The sequence below is a fragment of the Glycine max genome, chromosome 16, assembly GCF_000004515.6.
Source record: "Glycine max cultivar Williams 82 chromosome 16, Glycine_max_v4.0, whole genome shotgun sequence".
Classification (NCBI taxonomy): domain Eukaryota; kingdom Viridiplantae; phylum Streptophyta; class Magnoliopsida; order Fabales; family Fabaceae; genus Glycine; species Glycine max.
The window spans coordinates 36,852,398-36,876,912 of NC_038252.2; the positions used below are offsets into that span (position 1 = coordinate 36,852,398).

General features: G+C 34.6%; 4 protein-coding genes across 5 annotated transcripts; 2 read left to right on the forward strand and 2 right to left on the reverse strand.

Moving 5' to 3' along the window:
• Positions 1–281: 281 nt before the first annotated feature.
• On the reverse strand, positions 282–9,625 carry LOC100805340 (CLP protease regulatory subunit CLPX1, mitochondrial). Its single transcript, XM_006599581.4, has 15 exons — positions 8,078–9,625; positions 7,485–7,546; positions 7,183–7,280; positions 6,963–7,042; positions 6,610–6,660; positions 5,602–5,676; positions 5,444–5,521; positions 4,259–4,315; positions 3,382–3,452; positions 3,174–3,273; positions 2,832–2,936; positions 1,832–1,894; positions 1,137–1,259; positions 863–1,015; positions 282–659 (listed from the first exon to the last, which is right to left on the reverse strand). Exons 1-15 carry the CDS (start codon positions 9,020–9,022, stop codon positions 585–587), a joined length of 2,136 nt encoding a protein of 711 aa, XP_006599644.1. The 5' UTR covers positions 9,023–9,625; the 3' UTR covers positions 282–584.
• Positions 9,626–13,718: 4,093 nt separating this feature from the next.
• Positions 13,719–19,348, forward strand: LOC102661977 (uncharacterized). Of its 2 annotated transcripts, none has more exons than XM_006599582.4 (3): positions 13,719–14,044; positions 14,254–14,365; positions 15,961–19,348. In XM_006599582.4, the coding sequence occupies exon 3, from the start codon at positions 16,128–16,130 to the stop codon at positions 18,465–18,467; it is 2,340 nt and encodes a 779-aa protein (XP_006599645.2). In that variant the 5' UTR covers positions 13,719–14,044; positions 14,254–14,365; positions 15,961–16,127; the 3' UTR covers positions 18,468–19,348. The 2 variants fall into 2 exon arrangements, with proteins under 2 accessions (XP_006599645.2, XP_014624469.1); XM_014768983.3 differs by having other exon boundaries at positions 14,275–14,365.
• Positions 19,349–19,856: 508 nt separating this feature from the next.
• LOC100806937 (pentatricopeptide repeat-containing protein At1g33350) lies at positions 19,857–21,676 on the forward strand. Its single transcript, XM_003549104.5, has one exon. It carries the CDS (start codon positions 20,004–20,006, stop codon positions 21,570–21,572), a length of 1,569 nt encoding a protein of 522 aa, XP_003549152.1. The 5' UTR covers positions 19,857–20,003; the 3' UTR covers positions 21,573–21,676.
• A 767-nt stretch (positions 21,677–22,443) lies between these two features.
• On the reverse strand, positions 22,444–23,460 carry LOC100305872 (kunitz-type trypsin inhibitor). Its single transcript, NM_001251067.2, has 2 exons — positions 23,126–23,460; positions 22,444–23,020 (listed from the first exon to the last, which is right to left on the reverse strand). Exons 1-2 carry the CDS (start codon positions 23,427–23,429, stop codon positions 22,611–22,613), a joined length of 714 nt encoding a protein of 237 aa, NP_001237996.2. The 5' UTR covers positions 23,430–23,460; the 3' UTR covers positions 22,444–22,610.
• Positions 23,461–24,515: the final 1,055 nt, after the last annotated feature.

Here is a 24,515-nt window from a genome sequence, read left to right on the forward strand (position 1 = left end):
TGCATATTCAGGACCTACAAAATAGCCTTTTCCAACATATATTGTTCCGGCCTAGAAATTATTGTAACATGATTAGTTTGCATGGTGGCGTTTTTTTTTTCACTTTCTTAAACTGAGGTAACTCATTTCATTTATAATTATTACTCCATAGTCTGTTCCATTTACATAAGCATAATTTTGATTTGGCATGCCTGGGCAAATCTGAAGGTGAAGGAGACCCTTAGCACAGTAGTTAAAATATAAGTCGGTAACTAGTTCAAGTTATGAAATCAGCATAAGACTGCCTGCAATAAATCCATAATAGGTAAATTGCTCAGTGGGAATCCAGTAATCCAGTACAAAGGAAAAAATGTCTTCAGTGAGACTTCCTAAAAAATAATTGAAATTTTGTATAATGTGCTGCCTAAATTAGCAATGCTACACTACACCTTTCTTTATCTTCTATTATTACTTTCCTATCCAGTGAAACTTAGACCAGTAGCTATGCTGTTATACAAGGGATAATTACAGCAATTTTTATGTGATTTTTACAAATAACAATGACAATGATAAATTATACACCGAATATGGTAAATGTAGTAATATCACAAGCTCATGGCTCTTGATGAAAGCTCCAAATCCCCCTCTTGTAAATCTGATTCACCTACGTCAACATTCACCTGCAAAAGATTAAGCAAAAGTAGTCAAAACTCAATACAATATCCTCATAGCTCATAATGCTGCAAATGAATAAAAACATGGTATTATATTAGCAGGGGCTACTACTAGGTAACTTAAAAAGTAGATAGTTTCTATATAATAATCAACCCTCAAACATAAATCTAATGCATTAATCAGCACAGGTTCAAATGTAAGATCATACCGCTGAATCCTTCATCTTAGCAAGGTACTGCTCCAAAGCACCATCTCCACGAAGAATTTTCCCTCCACATCCAGGAGCAGTTAGTGATCCTACTGACTCTTCATCGATAACAACTGCATCAACTCGGTCACTTCCTGTCTTAATATCAGGAATCTGGTGCAAATAAGCATCGTATATGTTAGTACAAAACCGTAGAGAAGAGTGATAGTTTGTGATACTTGAAGATAGCTGATACACAGTTAGATATTTTAAGAATAAACCAACTGTCCAATACCTCAAACATAGCTTCAGTTAAAATGTTTTCCAGGAGGGCTCTTAAACCCCTGGCACCAGTATTTTTGGCCATTGCTTTTTTTGCTATCAGTCTTAGAGCCTTCTCTGTGAAGTGTAACTTAACCTGAAGAGTACAGGTAAAGTTTGAGATAAATAGACTTCACTTTGTCCACTCTACAAACAACTCACTTGCAGTTTTAACTGAAAGAAAGATTAAACAAATGAACACACACACATGCATGCACACACAGGACAACTTAAATGATTTGTGCAAAAGGCATAAACAAGTTGGCTAGTTTGACCAGGGAAAGACCAACACCAAATGGCCCAGAAACCATGGCAAACTAAATCAACCAAGGTTGGTTTTGATTAGGCTTCCATGATGTTCCAAAGTAGAAAGGAAAAAATGGCTGAGACAAGCTACAGTCAACATCAAATGAGATAAAGGAATATTTTTATGTCTTGGAAAAATAGGAAGAGGGAGACTGTAACTGATTAAAAAGATATATTTGGTGAGTCATTATTAGAATAGTCTAAAATGAACAATCATTAAATCAATCGTACTTTAACCAATTTGATGTTGGCATCTTGGTATGCCTAAATTTTGTTGGTTTGGGATGAAAAGGATCTGGTAGCCACGTGAGTTCAGGTTTTCACACCACATACATACAGAGCGCACACACACACACTGCTTACATTGTTCATGCTAAATAATTTCTTGTACTGCTTGCCAAGAGCATTTTTTGGTTCAGTGAGGACCTACAAAACCAACAACAGTTATATGACTATATATCTGTTCAAGATCTAAAATAAGTAAAAACTATGACTCTTCAAACAGCCAAAATTAGTATTTCACATGACAGCAAGTCTAAAATCTAAACCAACATATATAACATGCTACAAACAGTCAATGGGAAAATTTTCAGATGATATTACTGATGCCAATGACACTTGAGTTGTTAAAAGTAATTGATGTTAAACAAATTATGGGTCCACTAGGCAAAAAAGAACTCAAACTCTACATATGAAGTGACATATACTAAATAGAAAAGTGATTCCCCTCTTTTATACTCTTTTCTACTTTCCAAAAATGTTCCAATTTCATTGTTTACTATAACTGAAAAGAGAGGACCAAAGTGTCAACAAAAACAAGGATACAACTACCCTACTTTTAAGGACCTTCTTCCAATCTTCATTACAATTACAAAACAAAACCAGCTTGCATAATTTTTTAAGATATGTGTGTGTGTGTGTGTGTGTTGATTTTTTTTTTTACATTTTATACCCACATCTTAAGTTCCTATTCTAGTCATAAAAAATCAATAAAATTTCCAATTTATTTTTCAAGATGCTTACTATTAAATATGAACCATGACTATATTTTCTTTTTCTTTATCAATTTGATTATTATCTTTATAAAAATATTGAAGTTAATTATTAAAAATATATAAATAATAAATATATAACAAAATCTTGATATGGGGAGAGAACAACGAAGATTTAAAGCTTTTAGGAGGCTAAACCCATACAGATTCCAGTCTTTATAAGTATAAAGCATTAGAAATGGCAGTACAAAATCAATCATCATCAGAAGCAGTAGGCAAGCAGAATCAGTCCTTGGAACACTAAATTGTTTAGAGCATGAAAAGATATATGATTGAAATGATTGAAGACAATATAAACAAGGTAGGAATACCATCATAAGTTGGTCTTCAGTTAAAGCTGACAAGCTAACTAAAATGGGGAATCGTCCAATAAACTCTGGTATGAGGCCATATGCAATAAGATCAGCGCTTTCCACCTGAAAAATATTAAAAACAACTGTTTAGACTCATTATGATAGTTGTTGGCTACAACAATGCATTATCTCACTAGTGTGTCTTTATCTGTTGTTGAAAGATTTAAGAAAGCACACGCCACCATGGTAGCTTAAGTGCATTATTTACAAGCTTCAATGGCTTACAGTATCCATCTATCTATCTAGCCTTACAATTATAAAAAAAGGAGATTAATATTTCATGTAAGAGACAACACTCACTGACTCAAGTAAAGATGATGTTACTGCAGAATCTGTTATTCCACCAGCTCTCATATTGGCACGAACTGGTGCTCCAAAACCAATAGAAGAATCTTGTCGTCTGGTTTATTTGATAAATCGTATAAGTTAGTACAGCAGAAACCAAGTCATATGTAAACCAACTGTGATTTATGAGCAAATATTTTTGCAAGACAAAGGCCAACATTACCTCTCCGAAATGGTTTTTTCAAGATCAATAAATGCTCCACCACATATAAAAAGAATATTTTTTGTGTCCATCTGCATAAGATAAAAAAAATAAATGGAAGATTATTGAAAAACTTAACAAGTGTTTCTAGAGTTATACGTAAACTGTACTAGCCACTAGGCGACTGAAGCTGGCCTACATTGACATATATTGAAAAATACTTGGTAAGAGATTACAAGAGTTCTTAAAAAAAATTCTCCGTTTGGCATTTTCTCCTTTGTTATTTCCTCCAGCTATCTATGTTGGTTTTAGTGCAAAGGTGTGCATTGTTCACCAACCAATGAGGTGATTGCACCATTCTCATTTTTTCATTCTTGTTTAATGAGAAAAAAAAGATACATTGATCATAATGATAGAAACATGTTTCTAAATTCTAAACAAGTATTTCAGGATTCAGGACAATAGAAAACAGCATAGTGTTGTCTAATGCAACCTTCAATGCTAATAAACTGCTTGAAGATGCTACATTCCTCATCTGGACGTGGCTAAGGGGTTTTGAAAAAGATTTCACAATCCATTTTAACCAATGGTCAAGTAGTATTAGTCAAGGTTTTTGTATCAGTAGAGGCTAGAACAATGTGCAGGGCAACATATGTATATTTAATTTATTCCTTACTTTGGTTCTCCTTTAGACTAGGACTGTCTGACTGTGGAACCAGCATTAAGGTATAACATATATGTATATCAGTACCTCTGGTACTGCATTTTATATATCTAATATATTATCTTTGCCGATCAAAAAAAAGAAAACAAAAATATGAGAAAAATTGTCTGAGTGGTACACGCATAAACAAAATGAAAAGGAATGACGACATGTTATTCTTCCAAAACAACATACCTGAATGTTATCCCCCCGTGGATGCTTCCTAGCTCCTTTCTCAGGAACATTTACTATCTAGACAATAAGAAATCATTCCAAGTTTAGGCTACTGTATGAATGGCAATAACCAATTTAGCCCTATCTCTTCAAAACATTCAACACAAAGAATCAATGCATAAGTAAAAATATGAAAAAGTTCCACAACACAGAACGGTGATGATACAAAAAATTTATTGAATCTGGGATCTGGATTATGAGGGAAATTATATTTTATATTGTCAATAAAAAGTAAAAATAAATCTAATGTTAAAGTGAATCTTAAAAACGGTGGCTAAAGAAGGCTTCAGAGAATACATTCCAGAATTTAGAATCACAGAACCAAATAAAATTAACCATAACAGCTCAGGGAGCTAGTTTAGTCTAAATTCAAATAATTCAAATTTCAGAATTCTTTTTCCTTTCATTTATTAATATCTTTACTTTTAACCATGGAGTTTTCAGGCAAAAAGGATATTATGATAATTTGATGTTTGTTTCATACTGCAGCAGATGCTTTGGTGGTGATTTATATAAAATTGGCATTTTTTCACTTGAGCTTCAACAAGAGACTACTTGGTGAAAAATACACATTTTCCTTGGAAATTGGTCTAGAAATACCAGGCCTTTTATTTTGCCTCAACAACAGTTCAAAACACAAACTTTGGCATGCAATTAATTAGAAGCAGCACAAAGGAGCTACATTACTATTAGTTTGCTTTACTTGGGAAGAAGAAATCGTGAACACATAATTTATGGTAATAGAAAAGAATATTGTACTCCAAGGAATCATGTCTGCTCTTACTAAACCCTATGACCAACACATTTCATTAATTATGTATCATGTTTCAGGTTTCAACTATTCAGTCCTCAATGCCTGAGAATTATATAGCATATCAGCTTCCTCTCACTGAATAGATAGGAGTTTGAGTTTGTCTTTGAAATCTCAAAATCAGATCCCAACATGCAAAAGAATGTACTATACTTTCTTAATCTAATTGAAATTACCATTAATGCATCAATGTTATTAGCTACCAGTCAATCACCAATTTAAATACCCTTGCACATATAATTGCAATTGCTTGTCAAATTGCAGATTTCAGTTGCAATATAAATGAGATACAATAAACCAGTTAGCAACAACTGCATTCTAGATCCTTTACTTACAGTTCCTTCAAGCATTTTCAATAATGCCTGCTGAACACCCTCACCAGAAACATCCCGACTGATATTTAAGCTCTTGGACTGTAATTATATAACAACAACATTAAAATCTATAGTCAACAAGAAAGTATTAACTTATCCAATTAAATTAGAAAAGAAACCTTCTTCGTTATTTTGTCAACTTCATCAATGTAAATTATTCCTTGTTGAGCTGCTGCAACATTAAAATCTGCTGCCTGTTATGGCAAAAATAACCAGTATAGCAATGAGATGGAAGGAAGGTGCAACTATAAACAAGATAAAAAGAACAATCTTTGCACAGAACAGTAGATGAGGAGATTCAAACTCTGGCTTGTCTCACTAAAATGCACCCATGCGTGTCAGGAACCTTTTCTTTTTGTTTAAATAATTTTTTAACTGTTTTTTATAATTGTATTCTTAGTTTACATGAAATTAAAGTAGTTCTAGTAAATGTTATGACTCCATAAAAGCAGCACATGTCGCAAAGCTTTATTTATTAGTTTAAATATTAACAAATATATTCTTGAATTATTTATTTAAAAAAATGACTAACTCTAGGACTGTACACTGACTATACGCCACATCTTCATGAGAGCAATTTTTTTAAAAAAATGAACAAGCTAAACTAATTCATTTTAATGTCTCATTGTTGTCATTGTGGCTCAAATTGAAGGACAGAATGCTACTCTACCACAGTATCCACAAGGGAAGAAATCCACCACAACAAGCACCTCACTAGATAGCAACCTATATTATGTATGAGGATATAACCATTTAGAATTTTTCCAACTAGACAACGCAAATAAATAATTATTGGTTATTATGTGGGGCAAAAGATATAGACAAAATAAAGAGGGATCAAACTAATTTTTTCTTGTCTGCAGCTAATATAAATTGTTAAGGTATTTGGGCTGACCTTTATCATTTTCAATTAAGTTTCTAAAGCAAGGAAGCTTCCCTGAATGTAACAAACTCTCTATTATGAGTAATTCCATTCATCAACTGTACAATATAAGTGAGCATAACAAAAGAAAAAACCTAAGAAAAGAATTGCTAGGATACTGAAATTGATAAATAAGGTCATTCCTAGAAGAGAAAGGATTGGTAATTTAATCAAACACCAGAATGGTGCAGAACAGTACACATACCGTGAGTAGTTTATACAATATTGATTCGACATCTTCTCCAACATAACCAGCCTGCAAAGTAGAAACCTTGTTTAGGTCAATAACAACAAAACTTTGTCTAAGGACAAGTGAGCCAACTATGAAACCAAACCAGAAACAGTTACTAACTACTACTGTATACCCAAATTTTCAGTTGAAAGTATAAGTTGATTGCATCCAGCAAACATACCAAATACATTCTTATCTCAAAAATAAGAAAAAAATTCAGATCTTTGGCACAGGAAAATGGACAAATCTGCATCTTTTAACTTGTTTATGTTGTACTCTTTGTTTTCCTCATTCTAACATTACCTCATCAATGAATTCATACTTGCCTGTGTTAAGGTTGTTGCATCAGTAACGACAAACGGCACATTCACAAATCGAGCCAGTGTTTTAGCAAGTAATGTCTTCCCTATTCGATAAAATTTAGATTAGAATAACAGGCATGCTGTAATTTCAGATACTGAAATCAAAAGAGCAAGCAATGTGGATGCAACTAATTCTCATTTTCTAAGAAAAAAGGAAATAAATTAGTTTTAATGAATGTCATACCTGACCCTGTTGGACCCATCAAGAGAACATTACTTTTCTCTAGCTCCACATTATCGTCATCATCTAATACTTCTGAAACTCCTGAATCTGCGGCTGACCTAGTATTGAAATCCACCGATTCAATCATAGCAAATAGATAATGTGAAAGACCAAACTATGATTTTGACACTTGGGTAAATTCCCCATATATTTACCATGACATATGGATTGGTTTATATATGAAGAGATCTATATAAAAAAGGGGAAATAAGGAATCAAAAGAATCCGTTGTAATTACACTAAGGGGTAGTAAAAGAACTAACCCTTTCTGTAAAGTGGCATGGTATATTCTTTTATAGTGGTTATAAACAGCTACAGAGAGCACCTTCAACAGAAAAATAAACCATTAACGAGGTACAGTCAAAACAATGCATTTGCAGTGACTAGTAATATTGGCAAGTCCAATTGTTTTGGATATACAAAGAGTGGAAGAAAACCAGAGGAATCAAATTCAAAACTAAACAATGAATCTAGAAAAGACACATACATTTTCACTAATTTCCTTTTATTCCTCATTTTGCATCCTAAACAAACCACAGGCTGACACTTAACTGCACATCAGCAAGCCGAACTAAGCACAGAAAAATAAACCATTAACAAGGTACAATCAAAACAATGCATTTGCAGTGACTTGTAATATTGGCAAGTCTAATTGTTTTGGATATACAAAGAGTGGAAGAAAACCAGAGGAATCAAATTCAAAATTAAAACAATGAATCTAGAAAAGACACATACATTTTCACTAATTTCCTTTTATTCCTCATTTTGCATCCTAAACAAACCACAGGCTGACACTTAACTGCACATCAGCAAGCCGAACTAGGCACAACAAACAAAATTCAGGAAAAAAGGATACCTTCTTGGCTCTTTGTTGGCCAATAACAAACTTGTCAAGACCCTTACAGATCTCCTTCGGCGAGGGAAAATCCTTCCCCAAATTAGACCCTCCCCAGGCAGTCTTCTCGCCCTTGCCCCCACCTCCACCACCCGATCCACCATTCCGTGGCCCCGTAGCCCGGATAACATTAATCCCAGGTGGAAAAGGCGGGCCTGGAGGAGTATGTACAGCCAATCCATTTCCATTCCCATTACTACCATCTGGTGCCAGCGGCCACGACTCAGGTGGCTCGCCATTACTACCATTACCTCTGCCAGCGCCCCTATTGTAAGTCATCAAAGTCTCCCACAATGACACTTCAAGCCATTTACTTGCATTATTATTACTCCTACCCCAAAATTCCTCTCCCTTACTAGTACTACTACCACCCTCTTTGCCACCACCCTTCCCGTGTGTGATCCTCCTAGGAGAATGCCCCTTACCACTTAAATCATTAACACCATTATTTTTAGTACTAGTGACCCTACCAATCTCCACAAAGGTACCTTGCAAAGGTGTAGTGTCATAAGGGCGAAAGTAATAAGCAGTTTTGCAACTTGGGCAAAGGTTCACCGATTGGTAACCCTTTTCTTTTTCTCCGCCACCACCGCCCAATTCAGATTCACTTGATGGGGTGGGAAAGTGGCGATTAGAGAAAACAAGGTTCATGTCTTTGGTGCAACGTGGGCAATTCGCCTCGGCCCGGATCTTCCGGGTCGAGTTGTCGTCCGAGCCGCCGCGGTCCCACTTGTACCGCTCCTGAACCCCCACCGGAGCCTCCCGCCGCCGGTGGCCGGCGACCATGTTCAGGTGGGTCGAAATTGGGCAAAAATTGAACCCGGTTCGATGGTGCCCACGTGGCAGGAACCCCGAAAGCAACGCCATTTCCTTCGCATTCTTCCATCTACCGAAGATTCGCGACATGGGTCGAGAATTTTGATCCGAAAAACCAAAGGGATGAAAAACAGAGAATTAGGGTTGGGTTGGGTTGATTAGCAAAGTAATGTTGTGAATTTGGATGACCCAGTTGGGGAATTAGCGTGGAACGGTGAAAAAGAGAAGAACTTTGGATCTGTGTTCGCGGATTGGGAAGTGGGTGTGCGTGAATTTATGCAGGGGAAGAGAGAGAAAATTGGATTGGAGGGGAGAGGATTGAGCAACAAGATAGAGCTAAGAAGTGTTTATCGGCGAAGGAAAGAAAACTGCCAACACAAACAACATGACACACGTATTTGAGGGAGTGTATGTAAGTGGCAGTGGTGATGTTTATTTTCCTTCTATTTTTTGACACTTTGACCATGTAATGTGGATCCATTTTGTTAATGTTATCTCTAACGAGTCACGGCCTTCTTCTCTACACTTTCTCTTGTGTTTTGTTTGCAGCCATAAGCTACATTTCTGGTTTGGAGCGGAAAAAACCACCAATGGTGTTGTTTACCATGGATAACCGTTGCAAAGACTTAGTATTATTTGTCAATGTCTTCTCCTGGATGTTCATTTTCAGTGGCCATTTATTGTTGGATGTGATGTATGTAGCTGCAAGGCTATCCTATAGATTTATTTACCTGTGGATGACACTCATTAAATGAAAATTCGTCACGCCATTTAAATTCTTTAAAGAAGAAGTATTGTTTTTGTCTGTGTATTTAATATATTAGATATTAGTATTTATTTATTTTGTTTAACATTTTTTAAAGAAATGTTTTAATAAAAATAAAAATCTTTGAACTATTACTTTTTAGCATTGCATGAGAAATTGTTTTATTTATTCGTTTTAATTATACCCCTAAAACATTATAACTATCATATAATTTTCTCTCTTATAATAAAATTTAGAATAAATTACACTTAGATTCTATGAAATATTATTTGATGTTTTTTTATTTTTTTCTAAAATAACTCTTTTTACATATACAATATTAGTTAATAGATATATCTTAGTTGACAACACATGCTGAATAATGAATTCATTTCATTTTTAAAAAAATTACATAAAAATATGTTAACTGTGTAGATTTTGTCCACCCCTAATTTTGTGTATTTGATCCCTTACCCCTAATTTTTTACCCTTTTCTATTAATTATTAATTTTATTTTTTAAATAAATTACCCTAACTTAAGGTCCTAAATCTGTAACTATCAAGGGTCTAATCATGATAGTACCAAATAAAAAAAACTCGAGTTTTCATAAACACTACAAATAATAAGTCTAAACTTAAATATAAATTCATGTAAATGTCTCTTGGCTCCAGCACCATTTGTCTCTCTAATATTCTAAGAGAGGATAGGAATATTATTGAACTCAATTCTTGAGGAATAAAGGTATAAAAAGGAAAAAGCACATGAGATTTTATTGGGTTAAAGTTAGCATTTCAATCTCCATTTCATCTATCAATTATGGTTAGTTACCCACTTGTACATGCCATTAAAGGATTGCATCATGCCTTCTTGCATTATGGTTGTAGTTACTTAACAAACTAATAACGTTCACCTCTCACAAGTTCAATGGGCATTGCACTATAGAAGCCTCTATGCGGTACTCTTGATTCTTTTTGTTCAATAAAAACAAAACTTGCGACCTAAAGGGAGGATTCAGGTGGAATCTTGGGTGCATGATTTTGTTAATGTTTTATTATGACACAACAAAGGTTCCCCCAGGTAGTCTTGCTTGAGACAAAGGAGCTTACCTATTTTTGATTGTTGTTCACACTTAATTTGGGTGGTTTGGTCATGCATATTGCGGTAGGGCTTTGATATGCTCCATACCCTTTGCTTTTTTTAGTAAGAATTTTGTTTATGATTTGGCTTTTTTAGTGCAAGGATCCATCTATGAATTTTCCTTTGTTATTATCCCCCAGTTGCTCTTTCTGATTAGCTTTTTACAAGCCATTGAATCTATATCTAATTTAAACCTCACTTCTTTTTTTAATCATATATTTTTTATTAGTTGCAGGTTAGCGTTTTTTGCCTAAGCACTAGCCAATCTCCATGAAGGTGGACTTCCTCTTTACGACAACTATGTTGTGTAATGTTGATTTTGTTATTCCTTCTGAGGATCATGCAACCTAATTCTCTTCTTTTAAGTTTGTGGTGGTCTTGTCTTCGATAGGGGTTCAATAGTCTCCACGAGGGATTGTGACTTGATAGTATTTCGAGCTAGGTGACAAAACATCTACCAATAATACAGATAATATGAATTTTTCTTAGTTTTTTACCTTGTACCCGTGACCATTTTGTCAAACTTTACCCACCATTAATTGATTAAAGTCCTTCTCTCTTGCAGATCTTAATAAAAACATTAGTTGATTAAAGTATTTTTCTCGACTAGAAAATTATTTTGACTAGTCTTGCCATAGTAGAAGCCATGACCAACAAAAAACTTTCATCATAATAGACCTAACTTAAATTGGAAAATCTAATCCACACTAACATGCAATGAATATTGATTGTAGGAGAAACAAAGTCAACACTGGAATTTGAAATTGCAAGAATAGCTATTCAGAACTCCTTTTATGCATTCATCCGTATTGATCTTGGCCATATAGAAACCATTATCAACATCCATAATATCAAACCTCTTATAGCTACCACACTTGGTTCAGCTTCTCCTTCACGAGACTATATCTAATAGAGTTTCCTAATAGTTTAATAACAAGCCTATCTTTCTAAGGGTTGCACAATTCTTGAAACACTCAATCATCTAACAAAACCTTTGGTAGCAAATTATTACCTTCCTTAAGCTCAAGGGAACTAGATTTTGTGCCATTAAATCAATCTTTTCCCTCATTGGGAGTCCTTGCTTAATATACATATCACCTTGTTTAAGAAAGAAATATTCTTGGCCAATGAAGGCATGTATCTTCTAGAATCCAATGATTTTTCCAATAAAGGTCGTGTTTCTATTTCTTACGTCGTAAAGATTACTTCTTTTATCTCTTTGTAGTCTTTAATTAGATGTAATATGTTATAGTGTGACTTTTTTTTATAATCAAAATAAAAAATCATGAAATTGCAGCATGACCCAAACCATTTCTTACCTTGGCAGCTAAGATAAACTAGTTGCTTATCATAATAATTTGTGATTAATGCATACCATTAGTTCTTAAAAGAAAAAAGTAACTTCATAGAACATTGATGCTTAAAAAAATGTCAAGTTAGATATATTTTACAATTTTGATTTGATGGAATCTAGAGTACCTTTTAGACTGAAGCTTTACATTTTAGTGACATAAAAATAAATGAAGCCAATCCTAAATTTTTTTATACATTATAACCAACCCTAAATATATCAAGATGATTTAAAATAAAAAAAATTAGCCTCATTGGACAACTTTATTTAACTCTATTATTCATGGTTATCTAACATTTTATAATATATCTATTAAAAAATTACGAAATAATTCAATAAAAAGAATAGGACAGGTACCCTTAATAAAATAATAAAGAGATTAACTTTAAAACCATAACTCGTCTATTCAGTTGATGTTTGTACATCTAAAATTTCGCAGCACACGAACTCAATATAAGAAGGGTGGCCTAACCAGAGATTAACTTTGAAGATTCACCACTCACATAATTAATCCTATACATGGGCATCTAAAATTTCACAACATATGAACCCAAAAGAAATTCAAAAAAATCCAATAAAAAATTACTATAAAGGAGAAACGCATTAAGATGATATGAGATTGACTCTACAATTTTATAACTCATCAAATTGATATGTGTACTTTTAAAATTTCACCATTTATGCATAAAAGAGTTACAATGTAATCTAGTAAAAAAAATATAAGAGTTGTGTAATAAAAAAGTATGTTTAGGAGTTAAATTTAAAAGGAAAAGATAGAATAAAATAATATATGCATTGAACATAAGTATTAAATTAAATAATAAAAAGTAATAAATATTTTATAATTTAATAGTTTTTAAAATAGAATTAAGTTTCTCAATCCTTTATTTATTTTTTAGAGAATCACAATCCTTTAATTATTACTAAAAGTATTAGATATTTTTCATACCCTAAAAGAAAAATTAAAATTAAATAATATACATATGTCTATATAAGTTTTTTACACAATCATTAATTAAAGTTATGAAAACTGGTCTAATTAGTGACTGGTTGAGGTAGTTGGTCAATGAGTTACTGGTCTAATCATTGGATCAGTAAGTGGTACAGTTTGAACCGATATATATTGAAAAGATTTAAAATTATATATATCTATTATATATAATATATAACTAATATTATTTGATTAAGAAAAATTCATTTATATTCTAAAATTCAAAATAACAATTGAAGTATTAAAGTTAATAAAGTTCACAAATAATAATTTAATAATATAATTACATAAGTCTTAAGTTTTTTTTGGAGCATTTTTTTTTATCTCAAACTGATCGGGTTATCTCACACCAAATGCATGATCGGTCCAATGACTAAACCAACTCAATTATATTATTGGATCTCGGTTGAATGATCCGGGTCGAATAAAATTTTTAAAGTATGATCAAAATAATCTTGATTTTTAGATTGATCGGATGTTTAAAGTATCGTCAAAATAATTTTGATTGATAATTGATTCATAATATAAACATTTTTTTATTAAATGCACATGGAAATCAAAATAAAACATTAAAAAGAACCCATAAATGTTAACAAGTTGTCGTTAACTCGCATGAGATTACCTCCTAATCCTCTTTCACACCAAACATTATAAAATGCCACAACTAGTCATAAAATTCCTTCATCAAAACAAAAGAAAAAAAATAAAATTATTATTGTGAAGAGAGGTTCCTCCCCAAGTGTGTGACCCTTAAACATGAGAGAAGGAGAAAAGGCATGAGCAATTCGACACCAAAACGGAGAGGAAGAACAGAGGGAGCAAAAAAAAAACCACTCTCACCGAAACCGTTTCTTCTTTCCTCTCTAACGATCCTCAATTCGGTTACCGTAAGTCCCCACTTTTCTTCTTCACTACAAAACAAAACAAAAATGAAAATGGTGTTATTTTTCGTGCTTCCTTAACCCCTTTTACTCAATCTCCTTTATTCTCACTTTTCAATCCAAAATCGTTAACTTTAACTGATTTTAGGGCTGCCCTTTTTCTCATTTTTCTTCATTTTTATTTTCCTATGTTAATTTCTTATATCAATATTTAGGGTTTCGTTTCCCTTTATCAGAATCTCTCCGTCGGCGATCGCCATAGAGTACCTGAACTTTTTCCGAGGCTGTTGCGGTGGAAGATTCAGTGTGTTCGAGTTTTTAGTTCTGGTAATTTGGAATATTATGCTATTACTGCTTTTACTTGAAATGAGTAAATTTGATTTTCGTTTCAGTTACGAAGTTGGATGGCATGCGATGAATTATGGATTAGTAGTGGAATTGGTTATGTTATGTTTTTGGATTTTGTCTCCTTACTTAAGTTTCAATTGCTGTTGTTATTCTGTTATTCCTTTATGTGTTGATTCCATTCCCATGAGATATGCCTAATAACATAAGTACTTAATGCTATTTGTTTTAAATCGAACTGTCGAGAGGCATGCGACCTGTAGTTTACATTTTGATTGGTTTAATAGGTTAAGTTGATGGTAAGGAATAATGGGAATCGACTGGAGAAACAGCCGATTCACGGTCTGATTGGTTGAGTCGGTTGGTCTGGTTAGGGTTTTAAAACATTGATGTAATGAAATGGAATGAAATGCCTTTCCGTTTGTTTACTGTAAACTGTAAATGTAATGGACATACTTCTGTTATTAGTATTTGTTGAAATAATAATGCTCTTGTTATGCAATGCTTGAGTGCTGCTTTGTTTGTTTTCCAAAACTTTTAGGTCCCACTGTTTTAAACTGTTTAGCTGTTGTAGTATTGCTCAAATATTTGATCGACCTTGTATTTCTATATTTGAGACTTAATTTAATTTGCTATGCATGTTGTTAATTTAATGTTTGGTTAGTTGAACTGACTGGTGTGGTTAAGGTTTAAAATATTGTGGAGTAAAATGAAATGCCTTTCCATTTCTGTACTAAACTTCCAGAATACAATAAATTAATTAATTTCCCACCATTAAGTTTGTAATTGTCTAGAGCCTCACTATAGTGGCATGACAGTGGTGGTGCATTATGGAGTGGCTGTGGACCGCTACAGAAACAATTTTGTGCTGTGGTTTTTCTTGTGGTCATCACTCCCGCATTAGATGCCAAAGTTGTGGCCTTTTGCATGCAATAGTGTTGCGACTCTAATAGAGTTAGAAAAATCCACTCTTGCCCCCTTGTAAGAGTGTTGTTTAGGCTGTTTTGAGGATGAGAGAATCTTGCAATTTTGCCTGGGTGTTTTCCTCCCTTTAATTTTATTTTTTAAATTTATAACTTTGGTTGCTTTTTTATTTTTGAATTTTTGAGCATTTATGTGTATGTGCTATAATTATAAATTATTTAACATGTATGTTAAGCTTTTAGCATTGCAGCCATCCTGCTACTGTTATAAGTAGATTTGGAGTTGGCTGCTTTGTGCCACTATTTTGTGATTGACAATTTTGATTCAATTCCGATTACACCAAAATTTGGGTCTGCACAGCATAGTTAGTTTTATTAGTGGTGTTTGTTAAAATAATAATGGTCTTGTCACAGCTAGATGCTTGACTGCTGCTTTGATCATTTTCTAAAACTTGTGTAGGCTCCATTCTTTCAAACTGTGCATCTCTTGTGTAATTTGTAAATGCAGACCATAGGTGATGCAATTGTAAGCTTGAGCATAATGCAACATTACCCAAATAATATTGCATGTGTAATTTTCTGTGGTTAAATTTGTTTGAATTCAATTTGCTACATGGGTTAATTTATTAACTATGGCTTGGTTTGTCTTTGTAGGGTTTGGTTGCCATGGACAAATTGCTTTTCAAAGCTTGTATGGGAACTCAAACTATGTAGAAATGTTTAAAGAAGCAGGATATTTTTAGATTGAAATGTTGATATTGTTATATGTCAACAACTTATTGAGAAAGTAGGCAAGAACATTGAGAAGGAAGGTGACTGAAATGGAGTGCAATAAGGATGAGGCTACCAGAGCTAAAGAAATTTCTGAGAGGAAGTTTGCTGCAAAGGATACATTGGGTGCAAAGAAATTTGCTTTGAAGGCCCTAAATTTATTTCCTGATCTTGAGGGTATTTCTCAAATGGTAGCAACACTTGATGTGTATATTGCTGCTGCGAATAAAACAAATGGAGAAGCAGATTGGTACGGTGTGCTTGGTGTGGACCCTCTTGCTGACGATGATACAGTCAGGAAACAATACAGGAAGTTAGCTCTCCAACTTCACCCTGATAAGAACAAGTCCATTGGAGCTGATGGGGCCTTTAAACTCATCTCGGAGGCATGGAGTTTACTATCAGATAAGGCTAAAAGGGGAGCGTATGATAAGAGAAGTGGAAGAGAACGGAAAGTTTCTACTAAGTTTGGAGGTTCATCATCACAAAAAGGGACTAATGGTGGTTTCAATTTCACTAAGACTGCCCCTTCACGTGCAACTCCTCAGAAGAATACTGCAAAAGACCACACTTCATCTTCTACTTATAAGTCAAAATCAAATACATTTTGGACTGTTTGCCGTCGATGTAAAATGCAGTATGAGTATCTTAGAGTTTATCTTAACCTTAAACTCTTATGTCCCAACTGCCATGAGGCATTTGTGGCTGTAGAAACTGCTCCTCCACCTGCAAGTGGTATTAGACCTGCTACTCAATGGAGTTTTCCACACAAGCAAAATTCCAGCCGCCAATCTAATAAAAGCAAATCTAATGCTGGAAAGAATAACATGGCAGCCCCAAATGTTGGAGGAGGGTCTTGTAGTAAGACTGACTCCTATGAAAAAGCCAATTTCCAGTGGGCTCCATTCTCAAAAGCATCTGGTGTTTCTAATGTTGCTCAAGCTGCAAGTGTGGTTCAGCAGGTATATGATAAGGTGAAGCGAGATCGTGAAGAGGCACAAGCAGCTAGCAAAAGGGAAGAGGCCTTAAAAAGGAAGCAACATGCTACTAAAAAGGGTTACTATAATCCTGCTAAGAGAAGAAGAGGAGGGGGCATGGAGGATGCTAGTGCAAGTAACCATGGTAAGAAAACAAACTTATCCAGATCTAAACAGGGTAATTTTGAATATAATAGCGTTAATGGAATCAACAAGACTGGCCATGTGGGAGATATCTCCCCAGTTCAACTGAAGAATCTTCTTATGGAAAAAGCTAGAAAAGAAATTAGCAATAAACTCAGGCAAGTTCAGTCAAATGCTGTTGATAAAACTGCGATGAAAGAGAATGGAAATGACTTCCAAGAAGTGAGTGAGAAAGGAGAAAAATGTTCAAGAAACTCTGAGATGTGTGCTCAAGATAACATTGAGAAGTCAGAAGATAGAAAGAGCGGATCCCGAGCCATCAAGCCATTTGCAGGTACTACAATTGCTAAAGTTAGCAGAAAATTTTTGGAAACAACACCTGTAGATGTACTAGATCCTGATTTCCATGATTTTTGCAAAGATCGAACTGAAGGATCTTTTGGTGAAAATCAAGTATGGGCCGTGTATGATAACGATGATGGGATGCCTCGATTTTATGCGATGATTCACCGCATCATCTCCCTGAATCCGTTCAAGATGCAGATCAGTTGGCTCAACCCAAATACCAACAGTGAACTGGACCCCCTAAATTGGGTTGCTTCAGGCTTTTCAAAAATTTGTGGGGATTTCAGAACAAGCAGACCTGAAATTTGTGGTTCAACCAATTTTTTCTCCCACAAGGTTAGGTGGAGAACAGGTGCTGATGGAGCCATTTGTATATATCCGAGGAAAGGCGATGTTTGGGCCATATACAGGAACTGGTCTCCTGACTGGAATGAGCTAACTGCAGATGAGGTTATACACAAGTTTGATGTGGTTGAAGTACTTGAGGATTTTACTGTAGGGCATGGTATAGATGTTATTCCTCTGGTCAAAGTGGCTGGATTCAGGACAGTGTTTCACCACCACTTAGATCCAAAAGAAATTAGGATCATTCCGAGGGAAGAGATGTTTCGATTCTCTCATCAAATACCTTCATATGTACTCACTGGTCAAGAAGCTCCAGAGGCTCCAAAGGGTTGCAGGGTGCTGGATCCAGCTGCTACTCCATTTGAACTTCTTCAGGTAATAGAAGTTGTGAAGAAGGGAGACGGGGCAGACAATGAAGATAGTGATGTTAAAAAGACAAGTGATGACATGAAAAAAGATAACAATGACCAAATGATCGATGCTATGGGAAAACATGGGGAAGAAAAGGAGGCAAAGGACGAAGAGATGCAGGAAGTAGAAACAAGTGATAGCATGAAAAAGCCAATAATGAGGAAATGACCAATGATACCAGAAGACTTGGGGAAGAAAAGGAGGGAAAGGACAAAGACATGCAGGAAGTAGAAACAAGTGATAGCATGAAAAAGCCAATAATGAGGAAATGACCAATGATACCAGAAGACTTGGGGAAGAAAAGGAGGGAAAGGACAAAGACATGCAGGAAGTAGAAACAAGTGATAGCATGAAAAAGCCAATAATGAGGAAATGACCAATGATACCGGAAGACTTGGGGAAGAAAAGGAGGGAAAGGACAAAGACATGCAGGAAGTGGAAACTTTGAAAGAAGAGGACAAAGAGAAAGAGGATATGCAGTAGGTTGTAGCAGCGAGGGGATGTAACATGCTGAAGGAAATCAACTTTTGGAATCTCTGGCTCCTAAAAGGGAATGAAGAGTACAGAAAGCCAGAATTAATTTGACAAACTACGTTCCAAAATGAGATGACATTGTGATTATTCATTGGATGGATCAAAGATTCCAATCATTTTCTCTTATCCAACCATCATATTTTATAAAGGGTAAATTTTGTCATTTTTTTTTCTGGCTACAACTTGTGGGGGAATTTCCCTTCTGTTCTAACATTGCAATAGCTGTCTTCAACGGTTGAGGTTGAATGGTTGGGCTCCAGGTCGTACCAAACAATTGGAATGATTTGGTTGTTCCTTCTGCGAATGTTGTTCTACATTGAACATTTGTTTGAGTTAGACCTACTTTATTAGTTTATTTATGGGTCAGGCTCCATGCCCTTTTTTATTTACCTTTTAGGGTCTTACTCAATTTTGTTTTGTAAAGCAGATTTAGATTTAAAGTGTAGCCATAGTCTGGTTCCTATTCAGACTGTGTTTTGTCTGATTCGAGGAACCATCTGTATGGTCCTTCCAAACTTTGTAATCTTAGTACCTCTGGTACTCTATATATATATATATATATATATATATATATATATATATATATATATATATATATATATTTATTTATTTTGGCTGATAAAAAAAAAGCAGATTTAGTGGCATGTTCTTCAGTCGCTGTCCATAAAATATTTGTAAGATATTTAGCTCCGTTAAAGATCAATATTCGATACAATAAATTACTTATTGATTCCAGTGTCTCAAAATGAGATTTTGGAAGATATGCCAATGTGCACACAAACAGGTTAATAATTTTATTTTCTTCATATATTTTCTATATTTTTCATTTCTCTACCATTATCAATACTATTTTTGTTTTCCAATAATTTTATGGTCAAATCTAAAATCATTTTTTTAATTGTATTACAATCATATTGTTATTTAATACTAATAATAAAATGACGTTTAAATGTGTAATGACTAACTTGGACATGAAAATAAATTATCATACATGTTAGTCTAACATTAAAGAAGACTAAACAGATCGTTGCATCTCCCAAACATACCCTATATGTTGTTACAAGAACTTGAGTGTTATGGGAACTTAGCATTTGAAATCCACATCTTAAGACTAGTTCTCAGTTTTAGCAGTCATCGCAATGAGAATCGAATCCTTTCGAAAAATCGGAAATGAAGCCAAACCTGAACGAACATGTGTTAGACACACTGAGCAAGAGCAACCACCTGAACCATCTCAAACAACTCCAAGCATACCTCACCACTCTGGGCCACGCCCACACTCACTTCTACGCCTTCAAGCTCATTCGCTTCTGCACCCTCACTCTCTCCAACCTCACCTACGCGCGCCTCATCTTCGACCACATTCCTTCTCTCAACACCCACCTCTTCACCGCCATGATCACCGCCTACGCCGCCCATCCCGCCACCCACCCCTCCGCTCTCTCCCTCTTCCGCCATATGCTCCGCTCCCAACCCCCCCGCCCCAACCACTTCATCTTCCCCCACGCGCTCAAAACGTGCCCGGAGTCATGCGCCGCGGAATCCCTGCATGCCCAGATCGTTAAATCCGGGTTTCACGAATACCCAGTTGTGCAAACGGCTCTTGTTGACTCCTACTCCAAGGTGTCGGGTGGGTTGGGGAATGCGAAGAAGGTGTTTGATGAAATGTCTGACAGAAGTGTGGTGTCTTTCACCGCTATGGTTTCTGGGTTTGCAAGGGTTGGGGATGTTGAGAGTGCAGTGAGGGTGTTTGGTGAAATGCTGGATAGGGATGTGCCGTCGTGGAATGCTCTCATTGCTGGGTGCACTCAGAATGGGGCTTTCACTCAGGGGATTGAGTTGTTTAGGAGAATGGTTTTTGAGTGTAATAGGCCGAATGGGGTTACTGTGGTTTGTGCACTTTCGGCTTGTGGCCACATGGGGATGCTTCAGCTTGGGAGGTGGATACATGGTTATGTGTACAAGAATGGGCTTGCGTTTGACTCGTTTGTCTTGAATGCGCTTGTGGATATGTATGGGAAGTGTGGAAGCCTAGGAAAAGCAAGGAAGGTTTTTGAGATGAATCCGGAGAAGGGGCTGACTTCTTGGAACTCAATGATCAACTGTTTTGCGCTGCACGGGCAGAGTGACAGTGCAATTGCCATTTTTGAGCAAATGGTGGAGGGTGGTGGTGGCGTGAGACCAGATGAGGTCACCTTCGTAGGTTTGTTAAATGCTTGTACTCATGGCGGATTGGTTGAGAAAGGTTATTGGTATTTTGAAATGATGGTTCAGGAGTATGGGATTGAGCCGCAGATTGAGCACTATGGGTGTTTGATAGACCTTCTTGGTCGAGCAGGGAGGTTTGATGAGGCAATGGATGTTGTCAAGGGTATGAGCATGGAACCAGACGAGGTTGTTTGGGGCTCATTGCTTAATGGATGTAAGGTTCATGGCCGAACAGATTTGGCTGAATTTGCTGCGAAAAAACTGATTGAAATAGATCCACATAATGGAGGTTATAGGATTATGTTGGCTAATGTGTATGGGGAGTTGGGAAAGTGGGATGAAGTGAGGAATGTGTGGAGGACATTGAAGCAGCAAAAGTCTTATAAAGTTCCAGGGTGCAGCTGGATTGAGGTGGATGACCAGGTTCATCAGTTCTATTCTCTTGATAAATCAAATCCGAAGACAGAAGACTTGTACATTGTCTTGGAAAGTCTAGTTGGTTTTAGAAATGAAGTCATGGGTGAACCATAGTCCTTGATCTCATAAATTTCTAAATTTAACATACACATTTGGAAGATTAAACAGAGACGAAGATGCAATGTCTTAAGTAAATAGAAACATAACTTTTTACAAAAGCCAATGCCTCAACTAATTCCTGGTATGTACAGGACCAAGGATTTTTGTGGGGAAACCTAATTGTTTGATGTAATTACTCTCCTCTTGTTGCAGCTGTGAAGATTTATCAAATGAACAGAGAAGCAGAAGGAAAGAAACAGATTCTACTTTGGTTGTTTTGTGCTCCCTGTGATTGTTAAAGCAGAGCAAGATAATTTGGCTCAAAGCTTTTAAGGAGAAAAGAAAATTTGGAAAGAAAACTAGTTTCGTTAGAAATAATAGCGGAAACACTAGGCATACTGCCATGCCTATGTGTCCGATTTTTATTTTATGTGTCTGATTTTTATTTCGTGTATTTTTTTTTGATAAATTAATATATTTTTACAATTTAAAGATCAGTGGTACTAGTACTAAAAAGCGCATCATTTTGTACGTCGGAATGTGCCTTCTGTTTTGGTACTCAGAAAGAGTACTTGAAAATTGAAAGCAATGAGACTATATGGGTTGGACTTAGGCTATATCTGAAGTGTTTTTCTTGAAGCTGATTGAATATATAAGGTGCAAGGTTGTTGCTGTTAATGTATATTAATGTAATTTGTTACCTGTTTTAATATGATTACAGCTGTTAGGAAATCTCTGATAATCTCTCTCTTCCCTATATCTATATATCTCCAATAATAGGAAACCTCGTATAATCCCTCACTTCCTTGACTTATGAAGGTTAAAATAATTTAAACAACGAAAGAAAGGAAATGAGAGAGAGGGGAGGGGGGAAATAAGACAAAGATGGGAATACAAGAAAGCATAACCATTAATTATTCATTTCACTTATTCAATGTTTGCATTGAGGTTTTATTTGGAGCAGAGTTAATGCAGATCAAAACAACAAAGTATGTGATTGCATTCACTCAAGACCATCTAATCTTAATCTAATCTAGTCCTGAGATATGTCATTCAACCTACGGACTTAATAGTCCCATCAGAGTTATTATATATATGAAAAAAGGAAAATAAGAAGGGATTAGTCTCAGTGAGAATCAAACGTCTTCCACCCTCACCATTATCATAGGTCCCAATATAGGAACAATTTTTGTAGTCTGAGCCCGCGAAACAAAACACAAGCTTGTAAGAGTTGTATCTAAGAGGATCCTTTTCTAGGATCTCAATGTGAAAAGTGCCACTATACGTTAGTAGGCCTGGATGAGCTTCAGGACCACCAGTACCCACACATGTCTTTTGGATTGAATTGTCCACAAACACCAACCATCTTGAGGAGTTTGGATTTCCAGATCCCTCTATAGGAACAGAAACCGACGATATAACACAAGCTGGATTCTGTTCCATACAAATAGCCAGTGGAATACCTAGTAGAGATCAATATACAAAGGGCTTAACATACTTAATAGAATAATTATAATTTGTGACAAAGTAAAACATATAGCATGCATAGTTAAATTATTGATGAGCACCTTCAAAGATGAGAAGGAGGCTTATTACAGATATGTACAAATGAATTGGGAGGCCAAAGTTGTCGTTTGGAAAATATTGCAAAATAGTATTTGGGTAAGTTGAGTTTCCAGTCTTGATGAGTTTGATGCCACCACCACCTAATTCATGATGCCTTGGCATAAGGTAGTATGGAGTAGATGGGAACATCTGACCAGCACTCGCGTCCATTATTAATCGATTACTGGTGTGGGGAGGTTTACCATCTAGCAAACCAAACAGAAGGACCAACCAAAGACTAAATAGTACCTGCACAAACTTCTTCATAGTTATTTTACTAGATAATCTATTAATCTACTACTACATATTTATATCAATATATATATATATATATATATATATATATATATATATATATATGAATAGATCATTATTACTATTATTATTAATATAATAATACTATTTTTTTAATATTATTATTAAATGCAATTAAATACTAGTATACTATAGTAACTCTAGTCCTGTTGCATTTATTATTATCAATAAATGTTATTAAATAGCATATGATTAAATATTTGTGCTACATTTAATGAGTATAATAAATGCAATGTTGATACATTTATTAAATATTAGTATTTCTGCTGTTTCATAATAATTATCATATAAAAAGAAAAAAATTATTCTAAAATAATTATTATTTTTAATTTTTTAAAGATAATATTAATTATTATTTTTATTTATATCCCTTATAATATTAATATATGCACTATAAAAATTAAAAATAAATTAATGATCATAAGATTAATTTTATAAAATTATTATTCTTTCTCGTTTATCTATTAATTTTGCCTGTTAGGGAATAAATTTTTTGTGTCTCGTCTCAATATTGTTGTTTGATGCCACTGTGAATCGATTTTGGTCATCACATTCAAATTGTTAAAGACTAAACCACTTAGCTGCGAGCTTAGTTGGTAACTAAGTGACAAATTATATATATATATATATATATATATATATATATATATATATATATATATAACTTTGATAATTATTTTATTGTTTGATGTATAATATAATCAAATGATTGATATTTTAATATATTTTGAAATATTTATATTAATTTAATTTTAATTTTTATGAATGAAATAATAAAAAAAATTTAATTAATATGAATTTTTGCATAACTAATCTATATAAATTAACTTTCAATCCAATATATTATTCAACTGAAATTTATAGATAATATAATAGTTATCATAGGTAGTATAATTTGATCCTTTATATATACATATGAGTAAATATAAATATATAAATTATAATATGACTCGTGTTAACAATATATAAATATTTAAAGTGTTGTTCCGACTCTATCATAATTATAATATGGCTAGTGTTAAGAATAAAAAAATTCAT

Coding starts and splice junctions, on each gene's coding strand:
- LOC100805340 (XM_006599581.4), bottom strand. CDS start 9,022: ATGTCGCGAATCTTCGGTAGATGGAAGAATGCGAAGGAAATGGCGTTG. Junction 1,260..1,831: donor AATTATTTAGCATGAACAAT/GTAAGCAGTGTG, acceptor TGTACTCTTCAG/GTTAAGTTACACTTCACAGA. Junction 660..862: donor CTAAGATGAAGGATTCAGCG/GTATGATCTTAC, acceptor AATCTTTTGCAG/GTGAATGTTGACGTAGGTGA.
- LOC102661977 (XM_006599582.4), top strand. CDS start 16,128: ATGGAGTGCAATAAGGATGAGGCTACCAGAGCTAAAGAAATTTCTGAG.
- LOC100806937 (XM_003549104.5), top strand. CDS start 20,004: ATGAAGCCAAACCTGAACGAACATGTGTTAGACACACTGAGCAAGAGC.
- LOC100305872 (NM_001251067.2), bottom strand. CDS start 23,429: ATGAAGAAGTTTGTGCAGGTACTATTTAGTCTTTGGTTGGTCCTTCTG. Junction 23,021..23,125: donor CCTCCTTCTCATCTTTGAAG/GTGCTCATCAAT, acceptor GATCTCTACTAG/GTATTCCACTGGCTATTTGT.